The sequence below is a fragment of the Centropristis striata genome, chromosome 6, assembly GCF_030273125.1.
Source record: "Centropristis striata isolate RG_2023a ecotype Rhode Island chromosome 6, C.striata_1.0, whole genome shotgun sequence".
Taxonomy (NCBI): Eukaryota; Metazoa; Chordata; class Actinopteri; order Perciformes; family Serranidae; genus Centropristis; species Centropristis striata.
This window is the reverse complement of record NC_081522.1, coordinates 10,646,095-10,667,794: the sequence shown is the minus strand read 5'-3', so window position 1 is coordinate 10,667,794 and position 21,700 is coordinate 10,646,095. Positions and strand designations below refer to the sequence as shown.

Here is a 21,700-nt window from a genome sequence, read left to right as displayed (position 1 = left end):
TAGAAGCTCTTAAACTGAAGTGATATTTCAAATTCTGAAATATAATTATTATTGTTATCCATGAATCTTCTATTTTATCCACCCATCCATTTTCTTCTGCTTATCCGGGGCCGGGTCGCAGGGGCAGCAGGCTAAGCAGGCTAAGCAGGGCATTCCAGACGTCCCTCCCCCCAGCCACAACGTCCAGCTCTTCCTGGGGGTCCCTGAGCTGTTCCCAGGCCAGGCGAGAGATATAATCCCTCCACCGTGTCCTGGGTCTTCCCCGGGGCCTCCTACCAGTTGGACGTGCTCACTTTGGTTATATAGGGACCGGATAGCTCGTAGCATCAAGCCCGGTACCCCATAGTTCCGCAGTACCCCCCACAAGACTCCCCGAGGGACACGGTCGTAAGCCTTCTCCAAGTCCACAAAATACATGTAGACTGGATGAGCAAACTCCCATGACCCCTCCAGAAGTCTTGCGAGGGTAAAGAGCTGGTCCGTTGTTCCACGGCCAGGACGAAAGCCGCATTGTTCCTACTCAATCTGAGGTTCGTCAATCGACCGGAGCCTCCTTTCCAGCCCCCTGGAGTAGACTTTCCCGGGGAGGCTGAGAAGTGTGATTCCACGGTAATTGGAACACACCCTCCGGTCCCGCACCATATAAAAAGTAAATATGATTTTAAAACACAAAAGAGAAAATGTTGAAAAGTTACCACAGAACTGAGGTGTCCTCCAGCTGGGAGGCTGCCCTCCTGCGTGGGAACACTGTCGAGAGAACTCGGACAGTGTGCTGCAGACACAGAAGTCCTTTGAGCTGTTGGTGCAGCCGCACATGTCCTGCACACAGGCCTGGATGTACGGTTCAGGGTCAATCAGTCCGGTGCAGGAGCTCCAGGCCTCTGAATGCAGCATCTGCTTACAGGTGGTTTGCTAAAAGGGAAAAGGAGACAAAGTTCCTACCTGTGTGTATTATCGAGATCACTTTTACTAACACTAGGTAGATAATCAACTCACAAACTCTTTGCATGAATCCAGCACAGCCTCCACTGATTCTTCTTCCTCTTCAAAGGGGTCCTCACAGTCGTCATTTGGACGGTGGGCTTTCTGCTTGTTGCCAAACTCAATGGGGCTGATTTTACGCCCTGCATGTGATTGCAATCATAATGTCAAAGATACAGTGGCTGATTGTAGAATATCATATAATATAAGCATATATATAACAATATAATATATATTAATAAATATAGTGAATAACCATATCTACCATTATGAATGAACTCATTCTGCAGAGGAACACCATTGAAGTCTCCACAAAGTCCACAAGTTCGATTTGCATAATCTGTATCCAGTTCCACCTACAGCAAAGCAAGTAGTTATACAAAGTTTTCTCACAATACAAATAACACTTAAAAAAATAAGAGGACACAAGTTAATTATAGTTACATTACATTAAATTACATTACATGTCATTTAGCAGACGCTTTTGTCCAAAGCGACTTACAATAAGTGCATTCAACCTGATGATACTAGACATAGACCATAGGAATCGAGTAAGTACATAACTTTAAGAGCTAACTGTCATTGCTAAGGAGTGCTATATGTTAAAGAAGAAAAGAAGAGAAAAGAATAAGAACTTTTTTTTTTTTTTTTTTTTTTTTAAATATATGTATCTGTTAGGTGACCATGACTTAACCGAGGTATTGTTGGAAGAGATAGGTCTTCAGCCTGCGGCGGAAGATGTACAGGCTGTCTGAGGTCCTGATGTCGGTGGGGAGCTCGTTCCACCATTTGAGAGCCAAGACAGAGAAAAGTCTGGAAGTGGTTTTGAGTAGCTCAGTCTTTCCCAGGTTGAGTTTGAGGTGGTGCGAGGACATCCACTGGGAGATGTCGGCCAGACATGCAGAGATACGTGCTGCTGCACGTGTTTCAGACTGGGGAAATGAGAAGATTAGCTGGGTGTCGTCGGCATAGCTATGATAGGAGAAGCCATGCGAGTGGATGAGGGAGCCAAGGGAGTTGGTGTATATCGAGAAGAGAAGCGGACCAAGGACCGAGCCTTGAGGGACCCCGGTGGTGAGTAGACAGGGTTCTGAAACAGAACCCCTCCAAGTTACACGGAAGGTGCGGTCCTTGAGATAGGATTTGAGCAGAGAGAGGGCAGAGCCAGATACTCCAAGGTGGTGAAGGGTGGAGATGAGGATCTGGTGATCCACAGTGTCAAAAGCTGCAGAAAGGTCCAGTAGAACCACAACAGATGAGAGAGAGGCCGCCTTCGCCTTGTGAAGCTGTTCAGTCACAGCGAGAAGGGCAGTCTCTGTTGAGTGGCCCTTCTTAAAACCAGACTGGTGAGGGTCAAGGAGGTTGTTCCCATGCAGATAGGAGGACAGCTGATTGAAGATAGCCCGTTCCAGAGTTTTGGAGAGGAACGGCAGGAGAGAGACGGGTCTGTAGTTGTCCACTAAGGATGGGTCGAGGGTGGATTTCTTTAGGAGAGGATTCACCCTTGCTTCCTTCAGAGAGTTAGGAAAGCAGCCAGTAGTCAAGGAAGTGTTGACAAGATGGGAGAGGAACGGGAGGAGATCCGGAGCAATAGACTGAAACAGGTGGGAGGGAATAGGATCCAGCTGACAAGTGGTAGGACGGGCAGAGGTTACAAGGCTGAGCATTTGAGGAGGAGACAGTGGAGTGAATGCTGAGAGGGAGGGAGACACTGATGGGGAGGGAGGAGAGGCAGGTTGTGAGACTGGATGGGTAAATGACGAGCATATGTCCTCAATCTTTTTCAGGAAATGGTTGACAAAGTGGGTTGGTAGGAGGGAGGAGGTAGGAGGGGGAGTTGGAGGGACCAGGAGGTTTGTAAAGATGGAGTAGAGCTTCTTGGGGTTGGAGAATGAGGATTGGATTTTGGTCTGATAGAAAGAGCTTTTTTCAGCTGAGATTAAAGATGAGAAGGCAGCAAAAAGAGATTGGTAGTTGTGTAGGTCCTCAGGGTGTTTAGTTTTCTGCCACTTCCGTTCTGCTGCCCGTAGGGGAGCTCTGGTGGCACGCACAGAGTCTGACAGCCAAGGGGCAGGGGAGGACTTGCGCACTTTCCGAGGAGTGAGAGGACAGAGTGAGTCAAGAGAGGAGGAGAGGGTGGCAAAGAGAGTGTCGGTTGCAGAGCTGGGCTGCAGAAGTGAGAATGAGTCCGATGAAGGGAGGGATGAGAGAACAGTTGAGGCCAGAGCAGGAGGAGAGAGAGAGCGAATGTTGCGGCGGACCAGTGCAGTATCTGTCGGTGAGGACAGACAGTCCGATCGGGAGAGTGGGAGGGAGAACTTGATAAAGTAGTGGTCAGAGACATGAAGTGGGGTTACAGAGAGATTGGTAGTCGAGCAAATCCTGGTGAAAATGAGATCGAGGAGGTTGCCAGCTTTGTGAGTAGGGGGTGATGGAGTGAGCAAAAGAGCGAAGGAGGAAAGTAGAAGTAGTAGGTCTGCTGACTTCTCGGGCTGGATGTTGAAGTCCCCGAGAAGGACAAGTGGTGGACCATCTTCAGGGAAGTTTGACAGTAGGACGTCAAGCTCCTCCAGAAATTCCAAGGGGACAAGGTGGGCGGTAGAGAACAACAATGGTTATTGGTGAGGGAGAGGTTATGGAGACAGCGTGGAATTCAAAGAACCGTGGAGAGAACTGTGGGAGTGGATGGAGGGAGAACTTCCAGTCACGGTTGATAAGAAGACCTGTTCCTCCACCCCTACCAGTGTGTCTAGGGGTGTGAGAGAAGGAGAAGGCAGCAGAAAGAGCTGCAGGAGTGGAGGAGTTGGTTGGTGTTAACCATGTCTCGGTGAGGGCAAGGAAGTCCAGTGATTGCTGAGCAGCAAAGCCAGAGATGAACTCAGACTTGCGACATGCAGACTGACAGTTCCAGAGTCCACCCTTGACGAGATACTGAGTGTGCTTGGAGCGAGCGGGGTGCACAAGGTTGTGATAAGTGCGACAGGTTGTGCGAGGTCTGAAGAATCTTCTAGTTGAAACTCGAACTGGGATTGAGTACGTTGTCATGGTCAGGGCAGGAGGTACAAAGATGGTGCAAGGGGCCAAGCCACCAGCAACCAGCAACAGGGCTGCTGGTTTGAAAATTTTTCTCACAATCTTAAAGCAAAAATACATAACCAGAGACTAGGAGCTAGGTTAAGTCCACACAAGATAAATGCACTAAAGATTCCCAGCTAAATTTCACAGTTTTTAAAGGGGCTGGCCACTCCCAGATACTTGTAAACAAAAGCCACTAAATAGCCAATCAACAGATAAAGTAGCTAGGCAGTGGGGCTCTGAAAACTGACCTTAACTTTAAACTTAAACCAAGCAAATAAAGCAGAAAGCCCAGCAAGCAGAGAAACAAACTTAGGCAGAAACACTAAGCAACCTTAAGCAGAAAAACACTAAGCAACCTTTAAGCAAAACAATTAACAATCTTAAAGCAAAAATACATTACCAGAGACTAGGAGCTAGGTTAAGTCCACACAAGATAAATGCACTAAAGATTCCCAGCTAAATTTCACAGTTTTTAAAGGGGCTGGCCACTCCCAGATACTTGTAAACAAAAGCCACTAAAAAGCCAATCAACAGATAAAGTAGGTAGGCAGTGGGGCTCTGAAAACTGACCTTAACTTTAAACTTAAACCAAGCAAATTAAGCAGAAAGCCCAGCAAGCAGAGAAACAAACTTAGGCAGAAACACTAAGCAACCTTAAGCAGAAAAACACTAAGCAACCTTTAAGCAAAACAATTAACAATCTTAAAGCAAAAATACATTACCAGAGACTAGGAGCTAGGTTAAGTCCACACAAGATAAATGCACCTTAGTTGCCTTATAATATTACATGCATTGAATATACTGTATGAAATCAAGAAAGATAATTGACTAAAAAACAAAAATCTGGGTAATTGATGTCTTCCCAGGAAACTTAAAAATGAATTCAAGTATAATTAACAAGAAACATACAAAAGCTTGACTGCATCGCTGAGGGGAAAAGTGTTCCAATTTCAGACTCAAAAGAAATTGTCTATGGACTATTATGCACTCCTTAAAGTCTACTGTATATGTCTCATACATCTAGGCCCGATTGATTACACCATCTGTTTAAATAGGCATGGAGGGCAGAAGAGGAACTATTATGTAAAGTTTTACCATGACTGCATCTTCTCCGTTCCACATGATGGTGATGCCGACTTTAGACTGGAGCTTGAAGTAAACAGCATTTCTTTCCACTTGTACTCCTGAATTGTAGTACGGCAGGTTGACACTGGAAAAAAAGAGATTTTTTTAAATTATAATGCACAAATATATAAAAGAGAAGCACAGCTGTATTGCTTTTGACTCACGGGAGCTCATTCACAGCCACCACGTCCTTGGTGAGGAAGACCATCAGGTCATTGATGGTGACCACCACATGACTGACTGTAGAGTATCCATCTTGCTTTTTCCTCTTGATGTGCACGGAGAACTCCTGGTAGGACTCGTGGCAGTCGGAGACCAGGTTGTAGTCACACATACCAGGGAACTGGTACACATCTCCGTCAAACGTCTTGAAGTGCTCTCTGCCCCATGTGCTGCAGATGCTGCTCACATGGTTTTGAACTAGGGAAATATTTTAAAGTATAGAAAACAGTTAGAGACAATGCTATAAATTATTTAACGTAAAGATGAAGCAGAATGATCCATCATACCCAGTCTGGCTTGGACATCAATGTCACTGGTTACACACAGAGCAAGGAAACACAACCACACACACTTCCACCTCATGGTTACCACTGTGGGCTTGTTGTCACCAAAGCAGGTAATGGTCAGACTGCACTTGACAGCCCTTTATATCGGGGGTTTTTGCTCACGCCTTTCCAAACATGACAAAACATGTCAACCATGTGCTGAATGGATTAATCATATCATATATCCTATATCTCCTTATCACTCAGTTGAACAAATATGCACTCCGATTATGATGTTATGTTATGATGTGTGCTCCTTTTATTACGTTAAAGTTATTCAAGTAGTTGCTTCTGGATGTAATGTGTGAGAGTAGTGTGTGTGTGTGTGTGTGTGTGCGTGTGCGTGTGCGTGTGTGTGTGTGTGTGTGAAGGATTTCAGTAAAATTGGACCTGTTGCACAAAGCACCTGAAAATAAGATTTCACTTTAAATTCTAGTTAAGGTTTCCTTGAGTCTTCTCCTTAGTTTCTTTAAGATGTCCTACTTATCTTGGTCTTATACTTAAGGAATTGCTTGAGGAGCTGCACAAATGACCGTAACAACCAAAGTAAGGAATAAAAGGTAAAGTCCCTCTGACTGACACTAACCTAATGATTAACTGTAACTAAGTTACCTTTTTTGTGGGTTTCTGGAATGGACCAATGAACTAGACTTCTTGAATTAATTTTGGTTGCATTTTCCTCCCACATTTGTTGCTTCATGCTTGCTGTTATTTTATTTATTTTTTAACTTTTTTTTACTGAATTCTTTTAGAAGTATGTTTTTTCCCCTCCTCTGACCAATTTGTTTTTCTTTTCTTCCATTCTGCCATTTTAGCATCTCAGCTCTCCATTAAAAGTATATAATTTTGCTACTGAAAAACTCTAACTGTGCTGTAATTACTGTATGTATTTATTTTACTAAGGAAACCTGTTAAGTGATTCAGTGCAACACCTTTAAGTAAATTCCTCAGTGTCTTACTGAAGGAGAAAACTTAAGATGCTTAAAATAGTGATGATCACTTCACAGCCATAATTGCCATGAGAAATGTGTTATAATGTGATTAAACAGGAAATAATATTTCTTTATTATTTGATTATTGTCTGTCACACCCAGTGTCAGCTGGGATATGCTTAAGCACGCAACACTGCACAGGACAAGCAGGGAGAGATTACTTTTACGTGTCTGAACAACCCTGTGTCAACAACGCATCCTGACGCTTGATTTCCAGGAAGCAATTTTAATAATAATGATCATGATAAGAACTAATAAACAGAAGGGCCCACGGAGGTCGCAGACTCCAAAGAAGGTCCTGTCCTGCAATGGTGACGTTCCTGATTTGAGGATTTTCCTGGTCAGGAAATAGTTTTTCAGATTATTCACAAACCAAGTGAATGCAACACAATGTTAAAGAGAGTGAAAATAATTAGTGTATCCATCCTGTGATTATAATCCCTTCCGAGTTAAAGGCTTCTCCCTTTGCCCATGTTACCCTTCCAACAAGTTTCATGAAAATAAGGCATGCAGACAGACAGACTCAGCTGAAAACATAAATACGATACTAACAAAATTAAATGGAATTAAGACAACTTGACATTTTGATGAGCATAAATAAATACATGGATGTCCTGGACCAAGAAGAGTAAAGATATCTTGAGTAAGCATGACCTTTATGAAGGTGTCGACCTATAATGACCTTAAACTTTGACTGTGCATGCTCGAACAATCAGCCTGTCTGCCATCTGCTTTATATTTGATCGGCAGGTGGATAATTAACAAATCTATCCACCAGGGATCTTGTTCTTTTCAGGGTAATCACTTTTCTGAGTAGTAAGGTTTGATAATAAATATCACTATGCATTATGTATATTGTGAGCTCATAAAAATGTGTTGACAGGTACAGATTTAGCTTTATAGTTTACTTTGAGAGAGCTCATTCGTCTGTAGTAGCATATTGTATGAAATGGTGGACGTTTTTGAACAGGGCAGTCATTTGCAATATTGGATGAAGTAAAAAACATAAAATCATGAGTTTAATTTGAAAACAACATCTTTCTAAACATGTTAGCAAGTTGTATCTACATACACTGATTTGGGGGGATAATATGTGACCTGCCAGATTCTGTAATGCTGCATAAGAAAAAAGACTGATATTAAGATGAAGTCTTGTCCTGCTATCACAATAACATTCAAAACATGTTTTACATAGAATGGTACTCATGTCATTATACTTTTCTTTTTTACTTTTTAGATGTTACCTAATCTTAAATGTACAGAATCCTTACTAAAAAGGGAATTTAACAAAACAATTTAACATGACAGATGTATACAAGATTTGGCTTGACATTGAACATTTAATTATTAGGGTTGAAGCTGAAGTGCAATCCATTCATTTGTAATTATCAGAATATATTACAGGACACTATGAGGTGTCCGAGGAGCTGAATTATTCTTTGAAAACGTATTCTCTGGGACATTACAAAGCAAATGTGTTATCGTGTGAATGTGAAAAAGACAATATGGCATTAAATGTTTGTTTTGATGTGAGTTTACTGTGATATCATATTACATCTGACTGCTGAATGGCCCAGGATGTGCAACTGACTCCACCACATCCTTGATTGCTATCATCTGTGCAGTATCATGTGACGTGGCATTGAATAACATGACACTTCAGTTAGAGATTAAATTTCCAGCGAACAGATAAAATTGGGACGGCAAGTTGTATTGTGGGTACAGTAATCATTTGTTCAAACATCATTTAATTATTGAAAACTCTTTTAAACAATGAGTTACTGTATTAATTCACCCGTAAACAAATAATTAAATGTTACAGGTGAACAGATATTTGAACAGATTATCATTAATTAGTTTTCTTTCTCTCATCAAGGTGATAGGATTACTTGACCTTTATTAATTACACCAGTTTCATTATGCACATTCAGTCAGTTTAGACATTTGTCTTTTCTGTGGTTATATCTTGGCAACAAACATAAAGTTATGTTTTATGTTGTCAAATAGCAGTTCAGTAAAAGCTCCTCCAAGTGCAAACAGGTCTTTGGACCACTCCCACAGGGGGACAGCTGCATGATGAGGAAGGCGTATAGTTATTCCTGTCTCTAAGCCTCATGCAGTGTTGATCCAGGGAGGACAGTACACTCACTATATTACCCCAAGACAGTTTTGATTAGAGGTGTAGCTGTGTAAGATTTTGTAATCCGTGTTGACATAATACTGTTTGTCTTCAAAACTCATCGTCATTCCCCATGAAAACAGACTGAAATGATGTGTTAAACAAGGTAATGTGTGGGAATAGGAACAGAAAATGGTCTAACATGAGTTTGCTGCAGAATGTTTTATACATTAATTTGATTTATTCATTTTAAGGGTTAAAATACATTCAAGAGGTTATTTGTACCTCATTTGGTAAAAGATAAGGGACGTAATATGATTATATTCAATATGTATGAAGGATATTTCAAACAATTTTCCAACAATTGCACTGAAGTTAAACTGTCCAATTTCACATTAAATATAGACTATTGCAAACAGAACCAATTCACTCTAATTCATTTTCTAAAAGTCTTAAGATATTAACATACGTTCCTTTTATAGTTCAGGATGTATACCCTCTGAATATTATCATGGGTGGGAGGAGTGGGTACTTATACATTGAATTGTCAAAAATGTCTTAATAAAGACTAAAGATATTAACTTTGTTAAAAAAATAACATTTTAGCAAGAACATTTTACACAGGTTTTGTTAGAGAAAATAATAGAAAAAAACTTTAGTTAGGATCAAGCCTAATAAAACTATTTGACTACAGGGCAAGGTTGGTAAATTATTGGTAGAGGGACAGGTGCATGCACGTCAAGTATGCAAAGACAACACTGTATGTCTGTAACAACACACAAAAAGCAAACAGTGTGAGACAGTAAAAACTAACACTGCATTATTAGTTACACAATCATTATCAGCTGTTGCTAATGCTGGTGTAATTATTAGATCAGCAATGAATAATTATTTACATTAAGAAACCGTGTTATTATTACTTTCTCAATTTATCATTCCATCTATATTAAATGTCAAAAATGCCTGTAAATTCCAAGATATCTAATATCTTTAAATTCGTTGTCCATTTTACAATCAGAAATCCAATGAGATTCTATTCACTATTGTAGATGACGAAGAAAACCATCAAATTAGACTTTTGAGAAGATTTGAAAAATGTATCTTTTTTAAAAAAATCTAATAATTTAACTTCTTTTATTTATTATAATGAGTTTGGATTATGAATATACCTATATTTTGCTTATTTTTAATTTGAGTAACAAGTGAAAATGGGATTAGGGTTAAATCCATGCAAACCTCTCGCTGAGGATCAGTCTCGATAGTTTTTTAATTGCTTTATGTTGAGAATAACGGAATAATGTAAAAGATAATTGGGGGAAATAATAGCCATTATATTATAATTACATGCTAATTATCATGATATGATATACTTATAAGGATACAGTTCTAACATAAACATGGTACTATACCATCTGCCAGATTAATTTCAGGTCCATGGTGTCCCTTAATTTCTTAAACATCATTAAATCAAATCTAAACACTAAAACAAGTCACCTCACCTGTGACGTGACAGTTGACATCTCAGAGAAGGATAACTCCAAACATGAGAATAAAACACAAAAGGAGTGATTAAGGTGAAGCCTTCAATGCCCAATGTGTAGGTAATTCAAATTACTGGAGACCGTGGATTTAGGTTAATAAAAGGTAAATATAACCTACAATCAGTGGTGGAATGTAACTAAGTACATTTACTCAAGTACTGTACTTAAGTAAAGATTTTAGGTACTCCATTTTATGTAACTTAATACTTCTACTTCACTACATTTAGCCAACAGCTTCACTTACTTTACAGGTCAAGATTTAACATTAAAACTTATTGTTAAATGAGCTCTATCTTTACAAAATTAAGACGCTGCTTACATTAATGCATCAATACGAATAATCCAATAATATATTTAGATTGCATATGACTATCTGAGTAGGGTCATTTTGCATGACGAGTACTTTTACTTTTGATACTTTAAGTACATTTTGATGCTGATACTTTTGTACTTTTACCAAAGTAAGTTTTGAATGCAGGAGTTTTAATTGTAGTGGAGTAATTTCGCAGTGTGGTATTCGTACGGTATTCAATGGATCCTCTTCTTAAGTACACCTCATAGACTGTATACACCTGTTAAAACAGCCTGTCATTCCCTGTGCACCCTGCAGGTGGCAGCATTCGTTCTAACTTGACTTGGTCTACCACAAGAAGAAGACCGTTCGCGCATGCGCATGTTATTAGTTGTACTAAATGGAGGCTGTTTGAAACATTGAAACGTCGCCTGGAAACTGAAATATTGCTGAGACAAGTTAAAAACATGCAATGATATTACATTTAATATTTACCAGATAGCTACGATTGTAGAGACCGGTCATTATGGGTGAGTTGACATGAAAGAGGTACTTTTTTTAATCAGAATGACAGCTAGATCCGCTGTAAGAAGCGGAATTTACGTCTGCTAGCTAAACTGTTAACTTGAACGTTTAATGGGAATTATACAAAGTTTGCATTCGGCGTATAGTTAGTTACTTAATTCATGCAGAAGTTATATAATGTAGTCTGCTGAAAGTAACTGGACGCCAAAACTAACGCTAAAAGTACCGACTATTTATTTTAGCTTAATAGAAAACCAAACTTCATACATAACAACGTTTATGCCATAATGCCATTATGAAGCTCGACATCATGGGATACAGGAACACGAAACTGTTTGGGTGTTTCTACTATTTCATTTACCCTTATTAAAATAAAATGGGATGGACAGAATATAAGTGAATCTCGATATAACGCTGTATAATCCAACACCACCTCAAACTACAGCCTCCAAAATGACTGGTTGAATCAATAAAACCTTTATATTATAACCTTGACAATCACTGCGGTCAAGTGAGCAGACGTTCATCTATCAAGTGCGCCCGTCCATAAAATACTGTAAAATCCCTTTGATCCATAATTTCTGACAAAGGTTTGTTCAGTCGATCTCAGGACCATCCTAACTGTTCACTCTCACGTTATCAAGCATATTTACTGTATCACTTTTTAGAGAGAAAAAAAGGCATTAATGAGCATAATGCCCTTTTTTTCAAACTTTTTGGCTGAATTTCTCAAAAGTGATACAGTAAATATGCTTGATACTGAGTGTGTGAATAGTCAGGACGGTCCTGAGATCAAGTGTACAAGGGATTTTACAGTAGAGTAAATATAGATCATAATGCCTTTTTCAATTCAAAAGAAGGAACTTTGAGGCTGAATTTCTCAAAACTGATACAGTTAATATGCTTGATACTGAGTGAGTAAACAGTCAGGATGGTCCTGAGGACAACTGTATCAACGTTTTTCAGAAATTATGGATCAAAGGAATTTTACAGTAGTGTAAATATAGAGCATAATGCCTTTTCAATTCAAATGAAGGAACTTTGAGGCTGAATTTCTTTTAAATGATACATTCAAAATTAGTATGAAAGCATCAAGTCTTTTCATAAGAAAATATTAGCATTTTGGTTTAATAGCTTCTAGACTACGTGGCCTTCAGCTTCGGATCACATTGGCATGTCTATTTTTACTGCCTTGAATAACCGACTTATTTTGAAAACCGTATGTTTGCTCGCTCCACTGGACTACCTGCATTTACCATACATTCTGTAATACGGGCGCACTTGAAACCTGGAAAATACAACGTCTGCTCACTTGAGCTGAATTTTAGCTTTACTATGTGTACGAAATTAACTGTCAACTGAGTGTAAACGGTTATGTAGACTAGATAGGATGTCAGTTTTTGCTGGCCGGGGAAATGTGACATTGATCCTCAAATCCTGTGCATTCTGTAGCAAGTCTGTAGCAGTCCTTCTCAATGATGGTCTAATACAATATGACAAAACCATACACACACACACACACACACACACATATATATATATTAGTCATATCACCCAGCTTTTATATTTGCCACTATTTTTTTCCCCAGACGGTTCCGTTGATGGTGCTGAGGAAGTGGACACTGACAGGTCCTCATCTCCGACTGGAGCAGAGACTCCTGAAATGGACCGTAACCCATCACCGCCCCCAGACCCGGCCGATGGAGAGGAGGAAGGAGATTTGGACGCCATTGGAGACACCGTTTACAGCAAGCACTGGCTTTTCAGCACCCTGACTCGACTCATCCATGTCAGTTGGCTGTTATTGCTAATGTCAAATCTGAGGCATGAAAATGGAGAATGAAGATGTAAAATGTTGACTGTGCCACTTTGCTGTCACTCTCTGCTGCACACTGTCCCCTATATCTAACATTTCTTAATGGTCATTTCCTGCAGATGGTTACAGAGCATTCAGAGGTGGACTCTGAAGGTCAGATGCAGCTCCCTGATGATGATGAGGAAGATCTGTGTAGAGTCTGGGACATGGCAATGGATAAGGTAGAATATTTTGTCTGTGTCCCATATAAGCTTTACATTCTCTAACTGGTAAGGGTTTTATTTGTTCTGCTTTCATTTCTCTATTGTGTTGTGTTAGGTGGTATTCATAAACATAATTATACCCCAATAAAAAGAGAAATGGATGAAAATTTTGATTGCAGCAGTGTAGTAAAATGAAAATAAAAATAAAGAATAATAATAATAATAAAAGCAGATGGAAATTCTTTGAATATGTTTAGTCAATCCTTTTCAAAACCTATATCAGAAAAATGGAAATTAAACATTATCTAGGCAACACAAGTAGCACTGCATTCTGTGAATTCACATTCAAACACAGATTATTAAATTTGTGATGTTATTTTTGTGTCTGCCGTTCACATATCATTTCCATTGAATTAAACCATACACTCAGCCGCCAGTTTCAAGAAATCCTAAATACCTTCCTGAAGTCATAATGTTAATTTTTTTGCTGAAATTTTTTAGAGCGGTGTTTTTTGGTGCTGTACTGTATCATAATGATAGGTGTTTCTGTTATTTAACCTATGCTCACTGATATAAATGGGGTGGACAAAATATTTGAAACATCTTTAAGTATAATACAACATTAATAATTTACCACAAATGACATCCTCAAAATGGCCGTGAAGCTGAATCAACACCTAGAGCATTTGGCCTTTATGAAAGTGTTTAGGATTTATTGCATTTTAAGCAGTTTTTAACTCGGTGTACGTAATAAACTGGAGAGCGAGTCTATGTTGCCGTTAGATGTGAATCACGTAATTTCATGTACTATTAACATATGACTGTTTATTTTTACTGTGTACAGGATGTGGCTGGTTTTCTGCAGGAATTCAAAGCTACAGATATCCTTCTTGGGGTAATCGCCAAATCTCGTTGTCCACGTCTCACAGTGAGTGCGTCATTATGCTATTTAATATATTTACATTTTTTAAAGCTGTATTTCTGGTCTTTGAGAACTCCCATGGCAAGTCATAGATTTTTCTTTTGCCTCTTTAGGAAATCTGTGTGGGAATCCTTGGGAATATTGCTTGTTTTCCTGACACTTGTCTGACTCTCAGTGAAAATGAAGACTTAGGGTGAGTAAAAGTCATCATGTGTGATTAGTAATAGATTTTGCACACTGTTGTGATTCGTTCTAATTAATGCAACTCCCTGTTTGCCCACAGTGCTGTGCTGTTGCTTCTTCTTGGAGATACAGATCCTCCGACCCTCCTGGAAACCAGCAGGTGACATTTACGTTTCTTGCAGACATTTGAGACAAGACTGAGTGAAGTATTAATCTTCTCTGATCATGTTTGCAGATTGCTGCTGACCTGTGTCTCTCAGAAAGACGTCTGCTCGCTGTGGCTTCAGAGAATACGAGAGAAGACGTCTGTACGCGCCAATCTCCTCTTCATCATGTGCAGTTCGACCAACAGTAATGTGCTTTTACTCTTCCTTTTTAACAAGCCGATGACGATGACGTGTTACTGGTGTGGGGAAAAAATCAGTTTGACATACCAAGTTGACCTACATTAAGTCAAAGTCCCTGTAAGCTGTTTATCGTCAAGGTTCCCTGCGGAGTTTCTGACCTCTAGTAACTCTAGAACTAAAATGCTGGATTTAAAATACTAATACTATTAAACTGGTTTTAAAAATAAATGATTTGACAAAGTTAGACATCAACGATACACTTAATGCCTTTTTTGTTATGTATGAAAATTTACACATAAACTCCACAAGGTATTTTTAACAACTTGTAACCTTGTGTTTGCCTTCCGAAATGGTTATTATAAGTCATTTTTTGTTTGTTTTACAGCTGACCTGCTTGAGAAGGTTGGAGAGCTGGTTGACAAACTGTTTGACCTTGATGAGGAGCTGATGAAGAGTTGGATCACAGCTCAACCAAGTGGGGAGGACGAGGAGGATGGTGCTGAAAGCCGCCTGGATGTCCCCTCATGTTTTCTTGAGGCAGCAAAGCAGCTCAGGTGAGAATATGGAAATTTAAATTTTGGAGAATGTTGTAGAATTCATAGAGTTTGAACAATTAGATTGACTTCAAACAGGAGTAGTAATGTTTTTCTTATAAGGCATATTTAGTTGAATAAGAAATGAACTAACTTTAATTTCTTTTGTTACAATGCCCTTTTCATATTTGTATCTCTTTATTTAGCTGCAGATGCAATGCGCTGGTGTATTTGTTTATATTGACTAGTGTCAATAAAACATACGATTATTTACTGTTGGTCTAATTCGGCGCAGTTCACACTAAGTACATGGTACTTGATGTTGGTGTTGATGATGTAGTTGTCAGTATTTAACCGCTTTCACAGATCCGAGAGTCCGAATGGCTTAGAGGTTTACCTTCATGCGCTACAGCTCCTCACCACCATAGATGAGGGCATTCAGACTTTTGGTAAGACTTTTGCCATCAAAACAGTTTAATAATAAAAAAAACAATAATAACTGTGTTAAACATAGTTATTAATTCAGTAAAATCTATTAGAAGATAAAACACTGTGTAATTGTGTCTTGTAGCTGCTCCTGATGGACCCGGCAAAGCAGTGTGGGACTTTGTGTGCGACGTTGTGTGTGAAGACCTCTGCCAGCCAACAGATCTTCCAGTTGTTCTACAGGAGCAGAAGAGCATTTTGGTTCAGGCGTTCGCTGTGCTGCAGGCTCTTTATAGATGCCAGGATCAGTGGCACAGCAGAAGTGACACAAGTAAGTTTTGCAACAGAATGGCATCAGCCGTGAGATCTGCCTTTTTCAGTGCATTGTGTAGGTGTAAATGTATGCTATATTAGGATTTTTAAGGTGATTTAACAGGATTAGGGCTGGCACAAATAAAATCTAAATTTTAAAAAATGGTCAAAAGCTCAGAGTCTGTAATAAGGACATCCCCTACTTCTGCCCAGGTTTTTATTAATTATTTGATTTGTTTTGTGCTAATACCTTATATATAATACCTTGTCTTTTCCCTCCAGGTCTTCCCCTTATTGGCACCATTTTAAGGGTACTTCAGTACCACAGTGAGGGCAAACATGTCAGTACCAGCGAAGGAGACACAAAAGATGAACAGCTCCAGACTCTCGCAGACATCACAGTTGAGTTTCTAGCCGACATCTGCATTCAGATTCCCAAGGTAATGACGCCAAAGACAATGAAACGCTCTCCTGGTGGACCAGATTGCTGCATTGATTGTTAAATGCAAAAAAAATGTATTGTGCTTTTTGTTCTCCGTAGGACACTATGGCAGATTTGTTGAAGGGAGGTTACCTTACAGAGAAGACTGCTCTAACAGCTGCGGGCAGTTTAATGCCGAACTTCAAGACTTCAGTAAGTGCTTTTTCATGACGGTTCAAGTTTAACTAGATATATTTTGTATTCAAGTAGGGATGCACCGATCTGATCTTTTGAATCAATCACTCAATTAATAGGTAATGGTATGTTGAACGATTAATCAAAGTCTTTATTTTAGGTACAAATATCAGATTTGTTGATGACAGCTTCTTATTTTTCTACATATACATATATATATACACATACAAACATATATACAGATATATATATATACACACACACACACACACACACACACACACATATATATATATAGACCCTATGATAAATCGATATATTCAAGTTAAATCCACTGTGAAGTTTCTCTGATGACCTAATTCAGTGCAAACTGCTGCCTGTGGCGCCGTTAACAAAAGGGCTTCGGATTTATTTTAGTGCTTGTCAGTTCGAGATGTGTGATGGAGTGCAGCTGTACACCAGCAGCTCCAGTGGAAAATAAACATTATGTTTCCACCCCGCCCTTCCTTCTCTCGTGCAGTTTCAGCACCTGCAGTCCGTGCTGTCAGAGGCTGATCCCCAAATGGCAGACATGGTGAGGAAACAGTTTCCTGTCTGAGGCGCCCAGCAGATCAGTGTTCAGCACTCATCCAGACTCTCAACACAGCTTTTTATAGCGGCTTCTATTTCCTCTCCAAAGATCCTGCTTCGAGTCATGCTATTTGGATTTCCGTTGGAAAGACCAAAGGAGGATGTCACACGATCACGAGTAGCACACAGTGACACAAAGACTGTCATTTTTTCATATTTTGAGCCACACTTATCAGTTGTGTTTCTGTTTCTGTTTTATTGTTCTGTGAATGGTATTTTTGTATTAAAAACAGAGTCAATAAAATTAGCTTTTTTAAAAAAAAGGATTTTCCTTGTTTGTGTTTAAAAGCCTTTACTGAATCTTCATGAATCAGCAGAGAAGTCTCCCTGACAATAAAAACATTTGACAACAAAAATTTGGGCATTTTCAAAAAAAAAAAAAGGAACAGTAAAAAGCAGATGGAAACATTTCCTATAGTTAAAAAAAACAGCACATAAAGAGGTGAGAGAGGTTCCAGTTGTTTATCCTAAGTTGTCTACTTTTCTGTATTTTGCCTTATTTTTGACTTTTTATGGAGCTGAGGTTGAGCTTTCAAAATTTGAAGAAAAAGAAAAACCCTCACACCCTCACCATCATTTACGCCATACACATTTTAACTGCCAATTGATTCAAAAAAACAAATTAAAAGGTCAAAAATGTCCCTCAGGACACCTCAGGGTTAAACATTAAATGCATCCACAACAATAATATTTGTTGCTGTTTTTTAATGGTGAAAATGTACATTTCAATATCAAACTGCTTTGCCTGTGTATCGAGTCACCTTTCCAAGCATATGAGTAATGGTACTAATGCTGATGACAGCATCAAGTGTTTACCAGAGGGTGACAGTCACTCGGTAACAACAATAAAATTAGATGAAAGGCTCGAGCATGGCAACAATGATCTCATTTGGTTTCCAAATGCACCATTTCGCCCACTCATGGAGAAGAGAAGGACAACCTGCGCATTTCCAGCAAGCTAACGAAGGCGAATGTGAATATAGCAGCTTTTTAATTAAAGCTTGGATTGATATGTAGAACACGCTTTCTAACGGAAATCCCGAAATGGTCAGAGCTTACGAGAGATCACCCTATGGGAAAAAAACCCCTGTCTTTTTAATCTTGCCATCTCTGGACACGATCTGAACCTCGAGTAGACTTGTGATGCACATAGGTGCCTTGATCTGCGAGTCACGTCCTGTTTGTGCTGTAAATTGTTGGAATGATGTAGATGTAATCGTGCTTGGCCTTTTGAGATTGCTTGTGGCCAGTGACTTGACTTTGCTGGTTGCTCCGTCTTCAGGCCTCACTCCTGGTTGTGTCATGTCAAAAAGATCAGGGTGAAGCCCAGACGTTTCCTGCTGCCCTGCCAAACTTCATTGTCAGCCTGCCGGTCTTCACAGCAGCTTGATATGATCTGACTTCATGCACACAGCACAACAGGCTGTTCCTCGTATGGTTGGTGCCTTATAAAAATGGCAGGCGCTGAGGCATGTCAGGCCTCTCTGACGCTGATGCTGGATGTCAGTTACTTGTTTTTCTGTTTACCTCGGCCCACACAGCGCACCATTCTCTTAAATGACCTGACATTTTGTCTTACAGTGAAATGTGTTCTATTTTTGATTTTACATCTTGTACAAGTTTTTATGTAACCTGACAAAAATAGTACTACTACTTCTATTTGTCACATGACAAACATGACATGACAGTGTAAGAAAGGTTTTTCAAGTCCGAGTCCATTTCCGCCAATGTGATGACAAAAATATCCTGAAAGTCATAATGAGAAACTTTCCCAAAATAAAGACTTAGTATCTCAAAAGCAATGCAAATTATTGAAAAAATTATGATTTACTGACCTCAATTAAAGATTTAGTATCTCCTCTTTTTGATACTAAGTCATTATTTTGATAAATTGTCATTATGACCCATGATCTTTTGTTATTCCATCATAAGGCTTAATTTTCTTCTATTTTTTTCTTTAGCAAAAGAAAAAAATGACAATGGCTTAGTATCACAAAAAAACCTTTTACTTATTAAACTATTTTCTCTTGACATTGCTTTGTGATACCAAGTCATTATTTTGAGAAAGTTTATCAATATAAATATATATGTAATATATGACTTACGGGATCTTTTTTTTTCATCATCAGCCTATGTTTTCATTTTATAGTTTTTTCTTCTTTATTATGTAACACATTATAATGAGAACAATGTCTTAGTATCTAAAAAGTAATGACTTAGTATTGCAAAAGAAGAATTTAGTAATAAAAATAATGAGTAATTTTAATAGATTTAATTAATGTAACAAATTACTTCTCTCGAAATGACTTTGTACCTCAAGATAACGACTTTGAGAGTTTGTCATTATTTTTTGATACTAAGTAATTATTTCAAGAACATTTCTCAATGATTTACAGGATCTTTTTTATCATAAGGCTGTTTTCTCCTTATTGTAATTTTTCAAAGAAAGATCCTCTTATACATTGTAAAGATACATTTTCTCTAAATTATAAGTAGCTTAAATTACTAATTACTTTGTATTTTTCTCATAATTTTGTGAAATTAAGTCTATATTTCGAGAAACATTTTCATTATAATTATTCGCGCCATATGTCTTCTTTTTATGTTTTTCTTTTTTACTGGTGGAAATAGGCTTCCATAAGTTATGTAAATTAACAAAAAAAAAACCGAAACAAAAAGAGCTTAAACCTGTGATCAAGTGGGATCACAAGGCAGTGAAAGGAATTGAACTGCCCTCTCATGACAGCCTGTCATTAAACATAAGCAGAGAGCTTTCTTGAGGAGATTACATTTTTTTGAAAGTACTGTTATGTCATGCTAAAAGATTGACTGACTCATCCCGGATTATAAAAATGACAAATGTGTATGGTCTCGTTAAGGCTGAAGCCTTCTTGAGTGTGTAAATTGTCCCTGATGCTGTTGTAGTACTTGTTGCTGGGCGAGCAGGAGAGATAATGAAGGGGTGAAGAATGTGTGTGCAGCGTCACGTTCCCTCTCCTTTGATTCCAAGGCCCGGCCTATTCACAACCACCTGGTCAAGGCGTGTTAATAAAGACACATGATGCTATTGGGTGCAATCAAAGCCCCCTTCAGCTCATTTCCTGCGTTCCCCTGGCTTTCTATCTCTTGTCAACAGAATCACAATGAAACTTTCCCCTTCGTGATCCCTGGATATCAAAGACACTGACGTTTCCTGCTCGCAAAGAAGTGATGCGATGACGTTGGTGTTTGCATTTTGCCTTTACTTCCTGTTCTGCTTCTTCAACCACCTTATCTGTTTGGCCGTTGTCATGATAAACTAGACAGCTAGGATGCTAAACAGTGTGCACTCTTGATAGAGGCAACATCTTTTTTAACATGGTCACCAACAAAACCTCATTTATAACAAGGTAGAAAGGTTGTATATATTAAAATATACAGTAATGCTTTATATTAAGGTCCTTGTAATAACCATTAATTAACAAGCAATAAGGCCCTTGTAAGTCCTTACAAGATGCTTATTAACATTATTATATGTTTATAAGCTTATATAAGTGTTAATAATGTCATTACAAACACCCATGACCCACCCATTATGCCTTTGCCATGCCTTTATTAATCTTATTTTGTTTGCCTATTGATATTAAAATATACTTTATTGCTCATTTATTATAAGTTAACTATAAGTTAACTATGCTTTTTGCAACTACCGGATCTAAAGCGAGAACAATGCCTTATTACTTGTTAATTAATGGTTATAAAGGACCTTATTATAAAGCGTTACCAAATATACTTTTATATATTTACTTATTATAAGATAATAATCTTTTAAGGAGCAGATTAAAAAGATTGATCCTAAAACCAATTCAAACATCTAAAAACAGCTATACTACGCATTTGTCAAATAATTATAATAATAATAATAACAAAACAATTCTTTGCCAGTATTATATAGGCTATGAGTGTCCATTTATGTCTTCATTCATGAAAACGCATATTGACATCAACCTCTATTGCTAAAATCTGATTATGGCTGCACAATATACAATTTTATCTTCATCATCAGGATATTAACTTGTGCAAATGCAAAAGAATGCAATATCAGGGATTTTGCACTCAGGGATTTTTCTAAACTTTGTTTAAAGAGAGAGATTGTCCTCCCCCCGAAATATGTTATAAACAACAGCTTTTTACGACCCATAATTACATTTGTAGTTAGCAGCATTGGTGGATACAGTTATTATGAAGGATGCCAAAGCAAAAGTGAGATAACGTAAAGGCAAAGGGAGAGGCTAGGCTCCGGAGTATAAATCAAACTAACAGGACTTTCACCCAGGAGTCTGATGTTCGTGTCCTGTTTAAAAGCTAAATAAAACAATGTTATTTGAAATGATTTAACATAACTAAGTATCAATCATTAAATCATCAATGTAACTACCTCACCTCTGGCAGCAGCATGCATTTATCTTCTGTAACGCCTAACCATTTACTTGTATGCAACCAATTCACAACACTAACAACGTTTTTTTTTT

At 38.6% G+C, this 21,700-nt stretch overlaps 2 protein-coding genes across 2 annotated transcripts in view; one reads left to right on the top strand and one right to left on the bottom strand.

Annotated features, from left to right (window-relative positions):
- muc2.1 (mucin 2.1) overlaps window positions 1-21,700 on the bottom strand; it is a gene marked incomplete at its 3' end in the record, with an annotated part of 45,621 nt that overhangs the window by 9,572 nt on the left and 14,349 nt on the right. The window contains exons 4-8 of the mRNA XM_059334837.1: window positions 5,349-5,604; window positions 5,155-5,269; window positions 1,247-1,337; window positions 997-1,124; window positions 696-912 (exon numbers count right to left, since the gene is read on the bottom strand). Of these exons, the coding sequence (XP_059190820.1) occupies window positions 696-912; window positions 997-1,124; window positions 1,247-1,337; window positions 5,155-5,269; window positions 5,349-5,604 (807 nt within the window). The remainder of the gene's footprint in view (window positions 1-695; window positions 913-996; window positions 1,125-1,246; window positions 1,338-5,154; window positions 5,270-5,348; window positions 5,605-21,700) is intronic.
- On the top strand, window positions 11,066-17,455 carry saal1 (serum amyloid A-like 1). Its single transcript, XM_059335574.1, has 13 exons — window positions 11,066-11,206; window positions 12,791-12,990; window positions 13,137-13,238; window positions 14,065-14,148; window positions 14,256-14,335; window positions 14,426-14,485; window positions 14,561-14,676; window positions 15,058-15,226; window positions 15,572-15,654; window positions 15,777-15,962; window positions 16,226-16,383; window positions 16,485-16,577; window positions 17,080-17,455. The coding sequence occupies exons 1-13, from the start codon at window positions 11,203-11,205 to the stop codon at window positions 17,155-17,157; spliced, it is 1,413 nt and encodes a 470-aa protein (XP_059191557.1). The 5' UTR covers window positions 11,066-11,202; the 3' UTR covers window positions 17,158-17,455.